The 21,143-nt window shown below is 41.9% G+C and overlaps 1 protein-coding gene across 2 annotated transcripts in view; it reads right to left on the minus strand.

The window, feature by feature from the left end:
- Positions 1-21,143, minus strand: part of SCN5A (sodium channel, voltage-gated, type V, alpha subunit) — a 174,672-nt gene that overhangs the window by 27,560 nt on the left and 125,969 nt on the right. For both annotated transcript variants that reach the window (XM_010561013.1, XM_010561020.1), the window contains 2 exons: positions 11,952-12,106; positions 7,920-8,093 (listed from right to left, as the gene is read on the minus strand). In XM_010561013.1, coding sequence (XP_010559315.1) covers positions 7,920-8,093; positions 11,952-12,106 — 329 coding nt within the window. The remainder of the gene's footprint in view (positions 1-7,919; positions 8,094-11,951; positions 12,107-21,143) is intronic.

Genomic DNA, 21,143 nt, shown 5'->3' on the forward strand with positions numbered 1-21,143 from the left:
AGGCAATATTTCCTTTTCAGAGGGCAGCCTTGTTGCAAACAGCATGTGTCACTCCTGTTGGCTTAAATGCTTTTAAATAAATCATTCCTCCATCCTAATTGCTTCCTGGCAGTTTCCAGAAGAACCTCTTTACGTCTCGCTGTTCTCTTAATCTGTCACCTCCTTTACACCTGCTCAGGCTTTTCTAACAACTCCAGTCAATTCCCAAGGCAGATGGCTGTGAATCAAGAATTAAACCTCAGCAAATTTCTGAGGGTGAGTCGAACGACCTGCTGCTGCGAGTTTACATCCAGCGAGATGGCAAACTGACTCATTGATTTGCAGTTTTCCCACCTCACCCTTTCCAAATGGATTTTCAGCTTGTCTCGATTCACCTTTCCACTGCAAACAGACACCTTTGCCAGACCTCTGGGTCCTGTTTATCAGCACTGGGTAGGGATGGCAGAGGGATCGCTGTGACTTTTGGGGACCGCATGACACTCCTTGATCAGCCAAACCTTGGCCAAGACCCAAAGTCTTTCTCCTTGTTGCAGCAGTGGTGGCTGTGCAGGTACATCTGCCTTGAAAAGTCTCGTATTTCTACTGGGATTTAGAGCAAAAGAATTTCTTCATCATCAACTTCGTTCTGCTTCTCATGTGGAGACAGCCTTGATTTAGGGTAGCTGAAGAGGAAAGATAGTCTCCCCTTACAAAGATCTCCAAAAACATGGCACGATTCATCCCAGGGTACCTTCCTGATGCTGAACGCTGTTGTCAGGAGTAGACGGGAATACACTTGATTATTATTTATTATTTGAAGATAGCCTTATAATGCCCGAGGTTTGCATAGTGATTACTGAGAGAACATTTCCCTGGGGGTTCAGGCCCCTTAGCTCTGCTGCATTTCCATCCCAGCCGGTGGGAGTTGAGGTGCTGAGCTGAAGGCGTGCCTATTTCTGGGCAGGATTAGGATCAACCCTACTTACATATGACATGATAAAAAAAAAAATTTAAAAAAAAAGAGAAAAATCTGTTTGGGCTGTTTCCACAAGGTGCTGTTCTGGATTTGCTTGACTCCCTGAAGCACTTATTTAATCAGATGTTCCAAATCAATATGAAAAATACCAAGTTGATGTGGGAAATATGACAGTCTTAGCTTGAAAATCATCTCTGTTTAGTTGGATTCTTGAACCTGATTGATCTTGATATTGTATTGAATATGCTAGGATGGAGAGAGAGTCAGAAGAATTAGAGGATCCCCAATTTCTGCCAGAAAGGACAATGGTACAAGTAGGAGTACATACTACAAGTAGGAATCCTCATCTTCATTTGCCTTAGCACAAAGCACCCCAAAGCCAGTCATACCAGGGTAGGAGGCCAGCACAGAGTCTCCACACCACTGGGGCCCAGCTTTCAAGTTTCAACCCAATTCCTTTGATCTCTCCCCCTCGCAATAAAGAATCCCTGACCCCTCTGCAGGCTGCTTCTCTCCCTTCACTTCTTCCTTCCCCCTCCTCCTGGCACCAGTCTCTTGAGCTGTGCCTGGTCATCCTGGATGGAGCCACAGGGGTGGTAGGAAGATGTTTTTCAGTCTGCAACAGTTGACGTTGCAAAGTTGCTGGTCATCAGGGAGAGGAACGGTAGGACAATCTTCCCCGGCCCTGCAGAGCGTGTGGGACTCTGTCTGGAGTGTTAAATCCAGTTTACATGTCCCTCCCAGCTCTGATCCTCTGTGCAAGGGAGAACATCACTGTATAAGGAATTTGGCTGCTATGCTCACAGTAATGGAAAGGGCCAAGCAAGCTGCATGCAAGAGCTCCAGGGTTTTATTCATTATTTTCTTTTTAAGCATATTCTTCTAAAAAAGGACATTGAAATGTGCTCTATCTTTAAATAACTTCAAAAAATAAACATGGTTGGTAAACTTAGTTCAGCAGAATCTGAGTTCGAATGAGTTTTTTACACCGCTTTCAAAAGCTGAAATTCTCCCTCAGTAATTGAAATTCTTCAGTAATTGCAGTAATTCTTCATATTGCAACCATTTCACAAGGTGTAGGCAGGCAGTGAGCTACGCTTACTGCTGGACTTTTCTCCTCACCTCCGTTTACTGTCCCTTTTCCTCCAGCTGCAGCGTTCTTTGTCCTGCTGTGCCTTGTCTGAAACCAAGCTTGTGCTTCCTCTTGGCAAAGCCTGGTTGCTCTCCTTTTAGCATCTATGTGGTAACCGACATGAGGTGCAAACCAAGATAAGACAAGACATTTGGATGTTTTTGCATGTGTTATGTTGAGATAAAATGTGGGGAGGCAGCAGGGAGATTTACAGCATCGGCTGACCTGCTAACACACATTAAAACCACTTATCTCCTCTTCATGTGGAATTTTTTTTTTCACTTATCCTGAATTAGCCGATATGTAGTAAACCAGCATTTTTTTTTTCTTCTTTTTTTTTTTTCTCTTCAAAACCAAGCTCCCTGGCTTCTGGAGAGGGATTCTCTTTCCTATTAGTTATCTGGGAGGTTTATGCCATCAGCAGGGGCCCAGAAGAATGTGCACTGAGACATCTTCAAAAATCCCACATGAGCATTTGCTTTGAGGAACTGGAAGAAAACTAGTCAAAAAAGAATTCTGAAGTAATAGTACCCTGTTGAAACCCGTGGATTTTTGATAACTCGCAGAGAGCACTAATAAGTTCACTCTTAAGATGCTTCTCCAAGTGACAAGCTACATTATTTTTACTTTGCCTCGGCTGTATTTTTGTCATTCTGTTCCTGTGTGCTTTTCTGAGCAGAAACTAGATGAAATTCGCATGCTTTTAGGATAATTTCCCAAGAATACAAATTGGATTTCAGTGCTGTTTGGGAACAACTCATTACAGCAGATTGTGTAATTACTGGTAAAGCAAACAGAAATCACCTTGCTAATCAACAAGGAATACAGATGGAAAAAACAATTAAAGTAATCATAAGTCATCAATAATTACTTCACACAGCAAGTTTTTAATTGTCACTTAAAGACAATCCAACACAAGGGCATAATTTAACCCAATTCAATTTTTAACTAGGGATAGAAAGACTGTTTATATTGTTCATCTCAAATTCAAAGATTATTATCTGCTTCTTAACTCATCTGGCAGTGAAGTATCCAAAGGAGAAATCTTAGAGCAAGTGCTTTCCAGGAAACTCTCTTGGAAAACATAATATCTGTATTTTTTTAAGCATTCAGCGAAAATGATGGTACATTTAATGACTGAACTTCCCTGAGCAGTTTTCAAACAAGCAGACAGGAAATTTGGCAGCAAACAGGAAATTTGGAAAGCTGCTCAATGGGGAATACAGATCTCTAGGTACAAACTCAGCAGCTCCAGGCAAACAGCAGAAACATGTTGTGTTATAATCATTCACAAACGGTGTGGTGACGGGGAAACGCACATAGTATTTTCCTTCCGTAAAAGCATGTACAAAAGCCTGCCTAGTGGACTTGTTGAATAACTCATTTGAGATGTCTGGCCTCCAAATCCTTTGCTGAGCTTTGCTTGAACTATTTTGCGGACAACTATACTGTTTAAAGCTGTTGTGAGCCCCTGCCTCCACAGCAGCAGAGCAGGCTCTTGGGGAAAAGGGATGGAAGGAGCAATCTTTCTCTGTGGTGACTCAGCTGGAGAGAAACTGGTGGGGCATCGGAGTAGAAATTGAGAACTAGAGATGATCTTTCCCTCCTCGCTGAAGGACATAGTGTTAGGACACATTGCTGGAGATGGCTGAAGGGGAAGGAGGCTGCCAGCAACTCTAAAAAAGCAATTGCTTAAACTACCTTTCCCAAGTATCAAATCTTGAAAGATGGGATAATCTTAGAAAGAATTGGTGGAGAAACCCTCATCAACACTCATCTCCGAAATCAGTAAATGACAATCAGGGGCTTTTTTAAGCCTGGATTGGGACTAACTTTTGGTCAATTAAATTGAACCCAAAAGCTGCGCTGGAGATGATGGATTTGTGGTAACGGACTTTTGTAGAGAGATGACATTGGGGCCCGTTTAAGAGGATTTTCCTGTGTATGCTACAGGCAATGGAACTTGGCTGTGACTTTTTTCCTGAGCATTCTTACTAATGATTTAGGGACTTTACACCCGTTTCCTAAGAGCTTTCTCGTGACAGCTTCCGTAGAGTACTGCTCTTTTCCCTCTGCCTTCAACGCATGATCAGCAAGCAAAGAAGCTGTTGACTGCAACACCTCCAGTCTTTGAATGATGCTAAGCTCCAGACTGATGCCTTTCCTGAACTGACCACTGCAATGGAATAATCCACCTGCTGTCAGCAGAGACTGGGACATAGCTCAGAATTAATTGGCTGAAGCTCAGACTAGATAAGCTCAAGATAATATTTATAGGTCGGAGGAAACAATTGAAAGCAACATCAAACATGACACCAGCATGCACAACCGGTGGAGTTTATCTGCCCCTTGTTTTAAACCCCAACTGTCTCTGCCTGTCGCAGGACATGCCTGGTTGAGAGCGGTTTTCATAAACATTTGTTTTGAATGCCACGCATCTCCATCTCTGGCCAAGTTCCGACTCCTTGTTTAATCTGCTTTGTACAAAGAGGTTTTGATTGCATGAATGCTTGGAAAATATCTATTCCTTGTGAAAATATTTGCCTGCGCTTCTTAGCAAAGAGGATTGTGCATAAACACCATTCCTGATGGTGATACTGATGTCTGTCCATACTTCAGATATACTACGGTCTCTGCTTTTCCCTCATTTAAAAAGAGGTGTGGACTGAGTGCCCACCACTCCAATTCATGAACACAGAGAGTCTGTATTTGTAGTGTAGAAGGGGGTTACTTTTAGCAATATGCTTGTTATTTGCAGGGAGGTAGCACGTATAAATGTACATTAATGCTGTTTGTTCAGTATATCCAAATTTCAGCAGACATTTAAGGCATCTTTCCCAGGTGCCCTAAGTTGAAATGAGCCTGTATTTTGTGGTTTGATTACTTCTTTCTCCCTTCCTCCCAAAGAAATCTGTTGCAATGTTGTTGATAGGACTTTATTGTATTGCAATGTATTTAAAAGCACTCTCTTATGGGTTTGCTACACTAGCACACTTCTTTGAGATGCAGAAGCCCTTATCAGAGATCATCCTTTAGGGATTCTTCATCCAAAAAAAATAGCTCTCAGTTTGTGGATTACTGTGTGTTTTGATGTTCACACTTTGCAAGACAGAATTTTCTTTAGTAATCTACAATTGTCAGATGGAGTCTTTGCTGTTCCACTGGCCCAAATCAGTGTCAAAGGTTTTTCACAAGGCAGGGTAAGAAAAAAAAAAAAAATTCAGCAGCAGAATGCTTATACCCCCTCTGGGTTCACTTCCCATTTAGAAATAGTGAATACTTGCAAATTTTGAGCTGGTTTTATGAATTATTCACAACAGAAAAAGGATTCTGAGTTGCATTTGTACAATGAGAAAACACAGATGATAGATGGTTTCACATGTCCAATGAAAAATCAACCATCACAGCTTGAATTTTGAATACCGATACCAAACTGCTAATGAATAATTTGCAGATCAGGAATTTTTAAGTGAATAATTTTAAACAAATAAATTTGAGAAAATCAGACAAGTGGTTCATCTGCTTCTTTTGGAGCAGCTAATTCGCCCATTCACTCCCTTCTGCAGCTCAGTTGCAGTGATTTGGTTCTCAAAGGACCAAAAAGAAAATGTAAATTGAAGTAAAAAGTGTGCTCGAAAAATGATAGCATGTTACTCTGCCAATTCAGAGTGGCAGGGTGTGCGAGCAATAGGGTAGGAGAAGAGCATCTGTTAAACCCGCTAAAAATATAGTACCAGGTTCTTATAATCCGCATTGGGAAATGACTTTGAAGAAAAGAATGGGGCATGGGGAAAAGCTTTATTCATTGAGAATGCCAAAAGGCAAACGATTTCCTAGAGTCAATCAATAACTAAACTCAAGGGTGGAGCGACTTTTTGGTTAGATCAGGAGACTTCAAAAACAACATTTAAATGTGGGTTAAGAAACTAAAAAAACTCTGGGTCAGTAAGAAGGCTCTGGGGTGGATTTTCTGGGGATAAGGGGAGTCCCAGGGGCCCGAGGTCCCCTTTCCCCCTAACACTGTTTTATGCCATATGTGCTCCAGATGCGTGTCAGGGGAGGTGAAGCCCCTTTCCCCAGCCCACCTGTGGCTGCCTCTATAATCTGTCATTATACTCACAATCCCCACCATTAAAAAGCAAATATGTAGCTAAATTTGGGGGTTTCAAACTGACTTTGCATTGCTCCTGTTCCAAGGGGGGGTTTCTCACAGAGGACAGAATTTAGCTTAGTTTTTGTTTCACTCTCTTTGGTACTAAATAGATGTCATGCTATAAAGTATGTATTTCTAACAAGTGTGGAACTCATTTCAAACTGTTAATGATGCAGCAGAGCTCCAAACTGTTTCGGTGAATTCATGGTGCAAACTGTTGCTCCCATCGGGAAGACCCCTACTTATAGTTGTGACAATATTCAGTCCTCATCCAGCCCTTCTAGTCTTCAGAAGCTCATTAAAACAACAACTCCAATAACAAATTCCTGGAAGCCCATATAATACTTTAGGTGAGTCCTATTAGTCCCATTTTACAGATGGAGAAACCAGGAAAGCAAAGCTATGTCACTCGACTGAAACTACAGTAAGCACAGTTTTCAGGGTTGGGCTCTAACTTAGGAACTGGTGGTTTCCAATTTTGTGGTTAGATAATTAAACCAGGCTTTCCTCTTCCATTGAGGCTAATCTGTGAAAAATGAGTGCCTTTCCTTTAAGAGGTTTCCAAGCATGTATGCAAAGAGGAATTTATGACCTACGATTTATGTAAAGAACTTCCTTTTCATAAATCAATTTATTAAAGCTCTGGAGAAGCTTCCAAAGGCTCTGATCCAGCAGTGCACTTAGACACGTCCATAACTTCAAACAAGTAAATCGTCCCATTGAAGTGCTTTCCTGGACAGGGGCCAAAGAAAGTGCAGTTCTCCCCTGAGTCAAGGTTCAGATGTAAAACGGGGAAAAATAATTTATCAAAAGTTTAATAAGTTACACAGTCATGGCAGAGCTCTGCCAGCTTTCCACATTAATACCTCAAGCTAATAAGAAATGGTCTCAGGGAGGTAATTGCCTCCTTGTTGATACGCTGTGATGAAATGTTAAACCTCATCTGGAGGATGGCTGGGTTTTCCTGAATTTGGCAGATCCCACACCCAGGCAACGTGAAACTTCAGAGGGGACGTGCCTGGTTCTAGCAACGCTCCTGGGGCATTGAGCTCCCTTTTGTTCAACTATTACTCGCTTTTAAGGATTGTCCTCATAGGAGAACGAAGCATTGCGATATTTCAAGGATTTGGAGTATTTTGTAAGGTTTTGTAATAGTAAAATAACTTTGACAAGAGGACTGTTCACACCTTCTTCTGGACTCCCTCGCTGGTAAATACCTGGGAGACGGCACTGAACATACTGTTACACGCCGCTGGCAGCCTCACCGGGAAACTACGCCAAGGACAGCTTCTCTAATCTGCTGAAAGACTTGTGTGTCGAGGTCATGTGCGGAGCAGTTAGAGGTAACCGGACCTTGTGCTAGCCGGGAGTGTGGAACGAGATGTTAAATGCTAAAAGAAAGAGCGAGTTCCTAGGGACGAGAAGGGAACGTGACTCAAATTAGCAGGGTGACACCTCTACGTAATGACACGAAGAAGTCTGCTTCGCTCTGGCACGCTGATTCCTGGGGATGCATGGTTACATATCGAGACCGCCTTCGAGCTTTGCCTGGGGTTGTTACTCAGAATCAGAGTGACAGCTGTCATTTTGCAAACACAAAGCTGCCAGACTTAACAGCCCATTATTATGCATTATAAAATCCAACACAAGAAGCGCCGTAGTTCCAAAATGATACTTACATCCACAATAAGGAAGTCAAGCCAGCACCAGGCATTGGTGAAATACTTCTTGAAGCCATAAGCCACCCATTTCAGGAGCATTTCCAAGACGAAGATGTAAGTGAATATTTTGTCAGCATATTCCAGCATGGTTTTTATGTTTTTTCGATCTTCAAGGTAAATATCTTCAAAAGCCTGGAAGTACAAAAGATTGATTACAAACTTCTCCTAAGCTGTTTTGGAAAGCATCGGTGCTGCGCTGCAAGTCTGTAGTATTATTTGATGGGATACCACGTACTGTCTGTGATTCCTGATATATTTTAATGTTACCATCAGAAAATGTGCACAGGCACAAACAGAACTGACCTTAACCGAGACCTGATCAGCTTTCTCTTATAATGAACACATGTTTATCTCTCTCCAGCCCCTACTGCCTGTACTGACTGGACATCCTTTGAGTGTAAGGAGAGCTTAAGGACCCTAAATTTGGGAAAGTGAATCTGTGAGCAGGGTGCCATACCCAAGCTGCCCCATGGCATCCTGCCTCAGGTCCCGTTGGCTGTGCCACTGCTATCAGGGCACATCAGGTGTCCTAGGGCATAGGACACTTGTCTTTAGGAGGCAAAATCTGACCCAAACATTTAGTCAAATGTGTCTTATTGCTAATGAAGACAAATTGAGTTATTAACTTGCTTGTGTTATAGAGTACTGGAGTTCCCTGGCTTCTGTTCAGCCATCACATTTCAGGTAGCTACAGCTATCTGCCTCAAGAAATGCTCATTATTATTCACTTAACAGAACAATTATGTTTTAAAGGTCAAGGTATCTATCTACACATCTCATCTGTCTCTCTAGCTAATCTTTGCAGGGCATCATCAAAGGACTTTCAGCATCTGTATCAAATACAAGCAACTTAATAACCCCTTTAAAATATTTAAGATATAAACCAATATGCCCACTAAAATAAAACAAATAAAGTTGTCTCATAATTTAGTTTTCACTTTATAACGTAGGTCAAATAAAATGTAGGATCCTAGTGTCAGGGCTGCATATATATATGGCCCGTTTGGGGGGCTTCTCAGTCGAGCAGTGGTTACGCTCTGCTTCCCCAGCTTCTCCAGTGACCATCACTACACAAGCTGCTCCCGTGTCCCTGTAACCTGGATAACCCAAGCTTTGATATATTACTCTCATCCCATTGTGTGACCCAGATCACTTGGCAGGAAGAAATAACATTATTTGAGAGCGTCTGTGCTAATCATCTTAATTATCTGCATTTACATATTTTGAGATCTGTAGCTACTTTCTGAGGAACTTCAAAAAGTTAGCAAACACCCAGTGCCTGGAGATACAAGAAGTGTGTTACTTGTCACTCAAGCAGTCACACTGCTCTTTTGCCTGCCAGGGAACAGTAATTAAACTGACAAGAAAGCTTTGGCAGCCTGTGCCAAAGCTTGTCCATTTGTCCCCACACTTTGGGGTGATATTTTCACTGCAACTCAGTCTCCTATCTTGCCTTCAAAAATGATATTTCAAGGGTGTGAAAGAGCTGTTGGAGAAAGCCACAGAAAACAATACACAGAGCGATTGGAGTTTATCACTTCTTGTAGGGGCTCACTCACTTTGTCAGATGACTTGCTGTACTTTGCAATTACTGCAAAAATAACAACAAACTATTTAAAGTGATTTCCTCCTCTCCCTCCTTTGCTCTCTCTATTTGCTACTAACTTGTCAAAAAGTACATTGTGTTTTGTCTACTAAAAGCACCCTGTGAGTCAGGAAGCAGCTTAATAAGGGATGAAAAATATGCTACCTGAATGCCTCAGGTGCACTGTACTTCTGCACGAGCTATCGATATTACCCAAATGACAAAACTCTGGTGCTTTGCATTTTTTCATGGTGACAACTGATGAAAACTTTACAATGTAAAACATCATAAGGGTCACCTCTTCTGCTTTGCTTTGTGTGTTAAAAAAGCGTTAAACGGGATACCTGCAGTCTTATCCACAACTACTATTAAAACACAGGCTCCCAGTTTGGGTGCTTATGGCTTAAATGCATAAGAAGGGGGCTGTAACTTTTGCATTAAGCTATAGATGTATTCTGATGGTTTAACTACCACACACAAATATATACTGGCTTTTAAACTCCCTTAAGAACTTAGCACGTCCCAGGGATGTAGCCAGATGAGCTCAGTTTTTGGAAGAGCTCACCCCAGAATAACAGAAGAAAAAAGTTGTGTGCTGCCTCCAACATCTCCAGTCCAAATACTGAAGTGCAGTGCTGATATGTGAGAAAATGCAGCATAATTTGCCCTTATACAGAATTGCACTGGCTAAATTGAAAATCGCAAAAAGTAAATGAATGCATGCAATGAAAATTAAATGAGATTTATATTGCAGTGTTCAGTATCTAAGGCACTTTTAATTACATATGTAAGGAAGTGTATTCATCTATTATAGCAAGCGACATGCCCCCTTTAAAATGTGTTAAAAAATTAACATGCTGATTCTCAAGCTGGTGCAAAAACTGTCAGACTCCATTGATTTCAGCAAAGCTATGACAATTTTCAGCAGCCTACTATTTACCCAAGTTTTTCAGCCTCTTACTTTTCGTAATAAAATAAAATCCCCTGGGTGAAATTTCAGCCCATCCCTGGTGGACCTGGAGAACAGTCCATTCATTTCCTTTTTGCATCAACATTTATGTATTTCCACCTTCTTGTCTCCCTGCAGAGACTTTCTTTAAACTACATAAGCCCAGTACTTCTGTATTTTCCTCCTTTTTTTAGGCCACTGATAATTTGTGTTGCTCTCCTCTGGAGTTTCTTCAATTAGCCCATGTCTTTCCCAAAGTGCAATGCCCAGAGCTGAAGCCAGTGCTCCAGCTGAGGCCTCCTTGATGCCAACTGGAGTGGAAAAACATGCTTATTTATACAGCCCAGTGGGGTGTTCGGCTTTTGTGTGGTGCTGTGATGTAGTTTACTCTATCCTGTTTGTTGCCTGTTCTCTCTCCAGCTCTTTTTAGTAAATCTGCTACCTCACCAGTCATCCTGCATCATGCCTTTCTGCCCGTGAGTATTCCTGATGAGGTGAAGCAGGCACTTTTTTAAGATGATGTTGTTCCTCTTACTATTTAAGGCAGATTCATCCGTTTGGCTGAAGTTAATCCTGACATCCAGAAATACATGGGTAACCTGTCCAAACACGGCACTGCCTGCAAATTTAGTAGGTGTATTTCTTACTCTGTCACGCAGAAGATCAGTGACCACCAGACCAAAGCCTGGAGAACTCCTGATATACCCTTTGCTCTACACCTAGATAAAAACCTGGGAGAAATCCCACCAACTTCAGTGACATCCTTGCCATGTAAATTAGCAACATAAATATATGCTGCCATCGCTACGAAGAGCCCAGGGCTGATAATACGGAGAGGATAATCCCAGTACGCAGTGGGATCTCAGAAAGAATCCCTTATCAGAGTCCTGGGCAATGACCACCCAGCCTCCATACATGCACATTCATTCGTTTGCAAACAGGAGCGATCTGTGCAGGGAAGGTACAGCGGTTTAAGCTAACGTGTATTCAGAACGTGACAGGCACCCACTGGCTCCATGGATAGCACTGATTCTGTGCCCCCTGCGCCTTTTATGATTTTGCTTTGCTGGTTATAAAATGTGAAAAAAAAAAAGAAAAGAACAAAAAGCCATCCCTGGAGCAAAATACAAGCCTCCAGATGGGAACTGCCATGGAGCAGCCATGGGATGCTGAAGTAACTCTGGGATTCTTCCTCACACAGCCTTCCTTAAGGATTTGCTTTTCAAAACGTGTGCAGGTTATAATTTTATGTTATAACAGAAGGAAGTTCTCCACCATATGGTACAGGCAGGTGAAATCAGAAAAGCTGAAGAAGACCTGTTTTAGCCCCAAACACGCTTTGCTGTGAGAAATGATCAGTAAGGGCTCATAAGATCTTAGGGACAGCTAACTGGAGAACACCTTCTCGGAGAACCACGTCCACTTTTGACCAGCTAGGAAATCCTGTTACATTTACCAGGGCTCCACTGCTCAGCAGGATCATGAATATGATGAAAGTTTCAAACCAGTTGTGTTCAACGATTCTGTAGCAGGTTTTCCGCAGCCTCCACCAGATTTTGCCTGGAAATTTCGTGATGTCCACTGAACAGCATGGGAAGAATCGCACACAAACTGAAAAGGAGCAAAACAAAACCAAATTGTCAAAAAAGCCCATTTAATTCTTAAAGCTGTGATAAGGAGCTGCTGAACAAGATTTCTTCTAGCAATAAGATGCTGCATGGAGTCTTTCCTCCTTTGTTTTTCTCACCAACCTCTTCTGTTCTGCCTTCCTTTTCCCCCAATCACTCATCTATTAAAAAACATTCAAAATCACTTAAAACATGCCGCAGTGATTTCTCCCAATGATTTTTATAATACGGAATATATTGGCCATGAGTCACCAGTGCCCTAGGTTGATCACATTGTATTAGCTGAGCTCAGGCAGCACCCCTGATCAGGACTAATGACTCTAGCAGAGTATTACCAATAGTTTCCACATTCGTTTGAATGGAGTAAGGATATTTTCTTGCTACTAAGATACCACTAGAATTACTGATTAAAAGTGGCAATCTGATGAAAGGGAGACGAGGAGAGGAGGTGCTACAGTGCAGATTGGACCAACGTGCTGAAGAGACTCAGACAGCAAAAGCAGGAACAGATTTTGATCTCTTGGACTCTCATGAGCTTAAACAAGGCGTTAGAACAACTTTGGAAATATATTTAGGTGATTAAATCCCCTTTGATGTCAGAAGAAATTTAGATATACAGTCCACAGCAGCTTCCCCACTGATGCTTCATAGCATCACTTTCTGACCTTGGTGATAAATACTGTGTGATAGTCAAATGCTGTGGTCGTAATGGGGACCACACAAGGATTTCTGATCGGCAAAACCATAGCTATTTTTAGTTTCCTTACCAACATTCATTTGTTATAACAAAAAACTATTGTCATTGGTAATGGACATATCCATCTCTCCTGTTTTAAAAAACACCATGTGTGTTGCCTTGTGCTGGGTAAAAACTTAAAATTGTGTGAGAGGACACCCTGGTATCTGGGACTTGTCCTCTTCCAGGCTGGCCATTCAGCCTTATGTGAGATAATTTGACTCAAATTTCACAACATTTGCTGATGAGAATGACCTTCGGAAATGACTTCGTTTTCAAAAAGCAAGCTTTTTTACCCTACATTTAATCTATGTGTTGTATAGAAAGAGACTGAACTATGGAGCTTTATCAGTCCCATCATGAGTAAAAAAACACAGGCCAACTGCTTCCGTAGCTGAAAGGTGGCCAAGGTCACCAGCATGTCTTGAAGCATACAACAACTGCTCAGAAGTGACAAGGGAGGACATCTCACTGTAGTGATGTAATGAAATGTTATTGCAAGTAGAAAAAATATTTAGGCAAGGAAGCTCGGGAAAGAAAGAGGGTGAGTGCCAAGGTTACGCAGACAGCAGATGCTGCTAATTCAAGGTGGCATAACTGAGGTGCTTGAGCTGCATGCGATATGCAAGGAGATCAAGTGCAACTCCTGGGATGCCAGGATTCCCAAGCAGCTGGAAGCTGGGCTGTGCTGGCAGCAGGCTCTGCCAGGAAGAAGAGTAGTGCTAAGTCTGTTGTGGTCCTCCTGCCATTTTCTGTAAGTTTTTATTATCCCAGATCACTGCTGTGGAGCAGCAGAACTGTAGGATGTTTCATACATGAACCGCTCCCGGAGCTCCCCTTTCTCTCACATTTCTGAGATTTTAGTTAGGTGTAGGCTCTTGGCTGTATGAGATTTTTGGTATGGGACTAACAGTACAGTAAACCATTTATGCAAAGGTAATGTCACAGTGATGCAACTAACTACCTGTCCCCTAAATGCCTGCATCACACAGAGCCACACCAGTTCCCAGCCTACCACTGTATTCTGGAATTCAGAGAAATTATGGGCTCAGTTGAAATACACTAAATTAATCAACCTATTTGAGAAGGACATAATGTTAGGAGAAGATAGAAATGTAAGAACCAGCTCTCTGCATCTTTGTAGGTCAGGTACCAGTCCAGCAAAGGCAAGTTTTATCCTTCTAAGCACTTAAATCCTAAATACCAAAGAATCATGCCAAGGGATAAAAGGATATCATATTAGTCACTACTTTTTGCTAAAACCAGTACACTGCTCATAGAAGGTAATGTGTGTGATTTGGGTGTATTTTAAGAAGTAGGTACATGGAACTACTCGTATGGCAGCTCTGCTTAGAGATGCCCATGTGCTATAATCCCACCAGCATGGCAGCAAAGAGGGGGCTATTAGTTGCATCTCTTAGCAGCGCTGTCAGAAATCTCTTACACTAGTTCTCACCCCACAACCGGTTCGGTCATTACCATCTTTCAGGTGTCTGGTCCGCACTCTGTGCCATTATGCAGGTACACTGGCCACCTCATTGTCAACTCAGCTTTGGATCAGGGACACCAAAGGCTTGGGCTCAGATCCCTTGTTCGTTAAGTGAACAGACTAATGAGCAGGTTGTTCGCCATGTAAGTGTGGATTTCTCATGTTAAGCAGAAATCCCCCTTTGTACTGGAAGTAACCATTGCTTCTAGCAGAATAAACTTTCGATGAGCCTACCTTGTCCCCATAAACAGTTTCAATTTGGAAAAAAACCAGCTTTTTTCTGACTTAAAACATTTGCCCAGAAACTTTCCCCTCTTTTCTCCTAAGTTACTTCCTAGAGGGATACTTGGCTTTTTAGTCTCTTAGACGAATGCCTGGGCTCAGCTACTTACTAACAGGCCTGACACTCTCTGTCATGGTCTTACAGAGTAGAACTGCTCTGTAAGTACCGTTGGAAAAAGTTAGGATCTTCCAGGAAGTGGTTTTCCCCACTGTAAGACAGTTAGATGAATCATTCCCTGGAGGAGTCTGCCTCTGTCTTTCCACTACACAGGGAGCCTACATGATTACCTGAGCCCAAGCACAGCTAAAATTAGGGGATCACCTTCAAATTAAATACTAATGAGCAGGGCACCGTGAGTTCCAAAGTCACTTCTTTTGTGATGGAAAAAAAAAGTCCTAGTTTCTGACAGTAATACCTTGGAAAATCCAAAATAGCTTCTCAGATGAGTCAGCCCAAAATCACAGCGCTATTAAATCCCATTCTTTTGATTGGGCCCAATTCAGAAATGTTTAGACCAGATTCTGATACAATTACTAATGTCAAATAGCACTTCCATGAATAATCACGCTGGCTGCAATTCAGATGACATGCTCTTTTTAACTATTCATCAATCAAACAGAAAAAAAGAAAATGGAACAAAAAACAAAAAAAAGAAAACTGACCAAAAATAGGTCTTTTAATGAATTAGTAAAGTTCTATTTCCATTTCAAATTTTCTGATTTCCCTCACTGACTGTTATTTTATGCCTGTGCTTTTCTGGACTCTCTCGTGGTGCTGGTAGCCTACTGTTCTGGTGACCCTGACCCGAGCTTAAATGCTGAATTAGAAGCTTCACATAACCCAACAAAAAAAGTTTACCTGACCTTGGTCAGCATTCTAATAGTGGCTTTTTTTCCCATTTCTGTGAAATCAAAATATCAAAAACATTCCAATGTGTCTAAGGCATGACCTGGTGAGGGTCTGTGCAATCATAACTCCAGCTGGCTTCTATAACAAGGCAGGTGGTCAGCAGAGCCCAGCTTCAGGTTTTGAAAGCTACTTTATCCGCACGAAGAAGACTATTCATTAACACCGTTTAGCACAGCAAGTGTCAAGGCAGGAATAAACCCTTTGACATTTCTTATAGCAGCATTACTCATACTGCCTTGTCTAATAGATTTGTGCTATCCCCCTGAAATCAGTGCTAGTAGGGGACGCGTTGTGCAGAAGAAGCTGACCGCCTTGTGATTTAGTAAGGACTTAATTTTGCCACTGTAATTCATGTTGGGCTACATCTTTTTTGAGAGCAAAACTGACTCATTTCCACCATGGCCTGTTGGCTAGTAGGTTACTGCTCAACAGAAACACAGAACAGCAGAAAAAGTTCCCCCGAAGTGTTGAGTTACATGCTGGTAAATCAGTGAAGCTGTACTGAGTTGCATCAGTGGTCAGCTTGTCCAAGGACATCTGTTTTCAATTCACATTTCAACTTTATATACCATTTCTCATGAAACAGAGACCTATTTACCAAGAAACCTTTCCAAATGCATCGGTTTACTATGATATTATTTACTTTTTGTTTGTTTTTCATAACAAGGGAATTGTTCCCTTCAGTCACCGGGGTGTCCTGTAGCGCAATCACAAACTGCAGATTAAAATGTGTCCTAAACCACAGTCTCCACTGCAGGTGTGACAGGGAAAGCTCTTACTTAAGCATCTGCCACAATGATAAACAAGTTAACAACAACAAAAAAAAAGGCAGGAGGAATTTCATTTACAATGCATTTTGTGTAAATATTCCTTTGGTTCCACATTCACATTTTCTAGCCTGGTGCATTATAATCATGGAGCTGCTAGACCTGATTGCATTACCTTGCTGCATTAGGAAAAAAATCTCTTTGTAAATGTGGGAACTATACAGCAAAAACTTCCTCCTGCATGCATGACAGCCAAGACTATTGATTTCAGGCTTATGAGTAAAGACTTTACAAATCCACTGCTTGTTCACACCAATACATACATTTAAATTTACATAAAATTATTAGATATGTTTCAGATGGATTGGGCTGCTGATTCTCTTCAATAAAGTAGGAAGACCAATTAATTTCTTCTTTACTGTGGTACAGCAAGTCTGGTACCTTGTGTTCAAACTGCAGTAATTTTGCTCCTACTTTTACACAGGAGTTCCCAATTATTGGGACATTCATTTTTAGAACAAAACAATATTTTGCTCAGTTCTGAATGCTCTGAGTGGTTACAGCATTGCTTGGTTTGACACAAAGAAAATACAGCTTCCTCAGCATAAACTCAAGCAAGCGGGTATTCGTAACATGGTTTTAATATATGTATCTTCCAAGCTGGGTTTGTAATGACCAGTCTAGCTAGCTGTGTACGCTCAAGCAAGAAAGCAAGCCTGGCTGTAGTCCCTTTGTAAGACCCCAGCTATCTCCCCATGCTGGAGGGAACATGATCTCTGCAGACCCTCCTTATTTAACACCTTTCTCATCTTCGAGCCCCACTAACCCCCTGGCATGCACGGCTGGGTTTTATACTGTGCAGCTCGGAAAAGAGTTTTTTCCCCCTGGCTGACACGGAGAAGATTTGCCATCACTGCCTCCAGCATTCGGGTACCTGAGCACACATGGAGATTTGATTTTTTTCTTGTGTACTACGGCCGGGTGCTGCCAAGAGAGCATCTGACAAAGCCACAATCTGCCAGGTGTTTTTTACTCTTCCAAGGGCTTTACAAGGGTACATTTCTTGTTTATCTGCTGCTCCTCTCCTCAAAACATATCCTCTCAGAATCACTACAAATAACGGTGTAACGCCTTGAAGCAAAGGCAGTGGACAGCCTGGTCTACCACCGACGTCAGCCCTGCTTTAAGCGAGGGGGTGGACGAGTTGAAATCTAGAGGTCCTGTCCAACCTAAATGAATTTAATTCTGTACATCCAATAGGACTGTAAGAGTCTTACGACGTCTGAAAATTGTACACAACAAAACACTAGCATGCCCTTCCCGGTGGAAAAATACACTGTATCTCAGGTATGGCAGCTAGAGCAAAGAGATACTTTAAAACTTGATTTTGTTCCATCATTTTTTTCTAGGATGTCTATTAACACATTTTGTTGGGCTTGGTTTAATTTTACTTAACTTTTAAACATCATCTGGTGGTGGTCCCTGTAGCTCAGTTTAGATTTGTTCAGTTTGACGGTCTAGTTTTGCTCCTCTTTGCTTTTTTATTTCTAAACAGCCGCTAATTGTAGTTGGGAAGGGCATGATGCAGATCCACCATTAATCAGAGTAACTCCACTTTAGTGCATGGTATTTTCCAGCTGCGATAATCGCTCCTACATGGTCACATGAAAAACTGGTTTGGGGCGTCCTTGGTGTCACGAGTTGCGATCAACTGCGCGTTGAGCAAGGTAGTTCATTCTTGCATGACCATCTAACGATACGCCTTTGAAACCTTTGCCAGCGGGCTGTGTCCGGGGAATTACGCTTAAGGACTTGGTGAAAACTTTCTCCTATTAGGGTCTGGGAGAGAGGAGTGTGCTGGGACCAGGGGGCTTTCTTTGGATGACCTTCTGTGAGACACAGAAGATAATGTCCAAACAGATAGCAATTTTTGATGCAGAGAATGCATGCCAATGGAGGTAACAGGACTGGAGTGTTGCAAGGCATCTGGAGGAAAAAATACCCCAATAGCTGGCATTGCCTAGATGTTGCTTTTCCATCATCTGGCAACAAGAACGATCCCTCCATTTCTATCAGGTTTTTCCCAGCAATACTTGCTAGCTGCCAGAGCTGTGACCCTACCTTGGCTTCACATTTCCTGACTGAAGAATATTCCCCATTGACCCTAATCAAAGCTATTTTGAGATGATAATGAATTAACAAGTCTCCCCAAGAAAAAATGACCTATGGCTTATCTGGGTCACCCAACTCCCGGAAAACTGTGACCTCAGCAAACTTTCAGCAACTATTTCAAGAACATGCATTATCTTCATTGCCTTTGTTATCTGAAAAAGGGGGCTGAATCGGGAACATGTTTGTTCAGGACATAACCTATGCTGGATGTGTTTAGAAATGGCATAGTTTGAATTTAGACAGCTGGTGAGCTAACAAGGTACAAACTTAACCCTTGCCCTCTCGCTCTTCCTCTTCATCTCACCTAATCTCCTTCTTTCACAAATATTAGCCGGTTATTCTCCCAAATATACCAAATACTGTTGTATCAAGGCAGTAAAGGCAACACTAGATAAACTTGCCCAGTGCATGCCCTTCAATACTTCCACTTTAGTACTTTATAACCTTGTCATATCTTAGCTAACGAGACTGTAGTTTGTTGGCTTGCTCGTTTTTTAACTAGACTGAAATGATAACTGCATGAGGTTTAATAGCAATGGTAGGCTTGGGTAAAAATTTTGGAAGGTATTTAATGGAAGAAAACTATAGGAAAACAACTTTGTTTCCCTGCATAAATAGAAACAAATGTTAATGTCATTGCAGTGAGAATCATTTGGACTTTCAGTTTATGGCACTTTGACTTGACATTTTATGAGCGAACATTCACATGTCAAGCTTATGCATTTTTGCCAAATCCACGAGGAATGTGATCACATTTAGCCTACACAGTAGCCTCTGAAAAATCTGCATGGATATATGCTGCACAGGAAAGCAGAGCAGATACGTTGGGGAGGACATCGCCTGCAGCCGCATCCCCAGTGCCCCCAGGCACACTGCACTGGGCTGAGGACTGGGAGCAGGTTCTCCTTCAATTCCCATTCAGACCTCAAGGCTCCGCTGGCCGTACCTTGGGAGAAAAGGAAAACTCTCTGACTTGAACAGGGACTGGTGATAAAGTAGGAGAGACAAGGAATAAAAGGCAAAAGGCAGGAGCAGGATGCTGGGGGGGAAGGGACCAGGAGGCGGCAGGGTGGACATAGCCCAGGCCAAGCTTGGGGTTCAGCCCACAACACCTTTATTTCTACATTTCTCTGCTGCCAGGGTTGAGTGGGCTTCAAAACCGGCTTAATGCTTCCAGTGATCTAGAACAGCACCGCTTCCTACCCGGCATCCCATTGACAGCACTGGAGAAGATCTGACAAACTGGGTTGGTACTGGTGTAGTCCTGCACGATGGTTTTTCAGGCAGTTCTGGTTATTTTAAGAGAGAGCAAATTACAGAGTGCTACTGCTCTGGGAATGAATCAGGGCTGTGCACATTTCTTCTAAAAACTGGAAGGTGATTGTGGCCAGCCACAGTTTCAGCATTTGTAAACTGGCGTCTGACTAGCACTGGTCTTACAGCACTGGCTTGTTTAAGCAATTGTAATATAATTTCTCACTTTGCAGTGCACAACATAGATTGCTGCTCACTAGCTTCATTAAGAAATATATTGTGAAAGAATGAAAACACCAGATCTAATTTCTAAATGTTATTGTAGCGGCCAGAATAGTTACCCCATGCTTTCCTCCATCAACTGCATTAATTTTTGGCTACTGCTTTTAAGCAGAGCTGCCAAAAAAATGTTTGGATCCTAGGGACATTTGTAAGCCCTGCAGGGCTCCCTTACCTCATTCAATCATCTTTCTCACAGATATAGAGATGCACATTTTTGCTGACTTCAGGGGCATTCGTATACCCAGCAAATCATCTCTGTCTGATCCCATCTGAGCAGCTCTGTTTTTATTTATAATAATCCTTGAATTTTCTAGGGAATATACGAACATTCAGCTAACCCTATTTTTCCTAACCTAGATTTAAAGAAAAATGAGGAATCTGACTGAGATAATATTTGGAATAGAACTCATTCTGAGAAGAAATAACTTCAAATGTTTTTTACCTTATAGATTAACTTTAAAATAGATCTGATGTAGCTGGGTTTTAAACCTGTGTTTTGGAGCAGGCTGGTGTTAAAAAAATGATAAAATGATGGCATATTTTGGTGTTAAAAGAGTTATGTAAATATGATTTGTTGTTATCTAAAATAATTAAGTAAAATATGCTTTACATAACACATTCCTGGTCAGATGAAAGTTACTGGACATGCTAATCTTAACATCCTTTAAAATAAATGGAAGAGAGTCCCTGGGACTCATGAACTCTCCAGACAGTGTCTGTTAACTGCCTATATACATTTAAGCAACAGAAACACCCTGATCTGGTCAGTTCTCTACCAGAGTTGATCATGCACACATACTGGAAGGCAAAAATCTTCATTGGCCAAGTCAGAAAAATCAACATTTAAAAAAACCCCAAACACCTTTATGGCACAAATTATGGTGAAAAAAAGCCTACCACTTTAGAAGCTGCAGAGCCTTTTAGAGCATGCTTTTGGCTTATCTCACCTTGGAAATCCAAAGACTAATGATAAGAAGTGATTCTGAGCGTGCGTTTGGAGCATTACGATATCTAACAAATGAAGTGCATCTAGTGAAATACTACTGCAAGCAGCCAGGGGAACATGGTGTGAAGGTGGAGAGATGTTCACTAAGAGAAGAGGAGGTTTCTTGCCTCAGCATTGCGGTG

Source organism: Haliaeetus leucocephalus, unplaced genomic scaffold (assembly GCF_000737465.1).
Source record: "Haliaeetus leucocephalus isolate CR32 unplaced genomic scaffold, Haliaeetus_leucocephalus-4.0 Scaffold0, whole genome shotgun sequence".
In the NCBI taxonomy this organism is placed as follows: Eukaryota; Metazoa; Chordata; class Aves; order Accipitriformes; family Accipitridae; genus Haliaeetus; species Haliaeetus leucocephalus.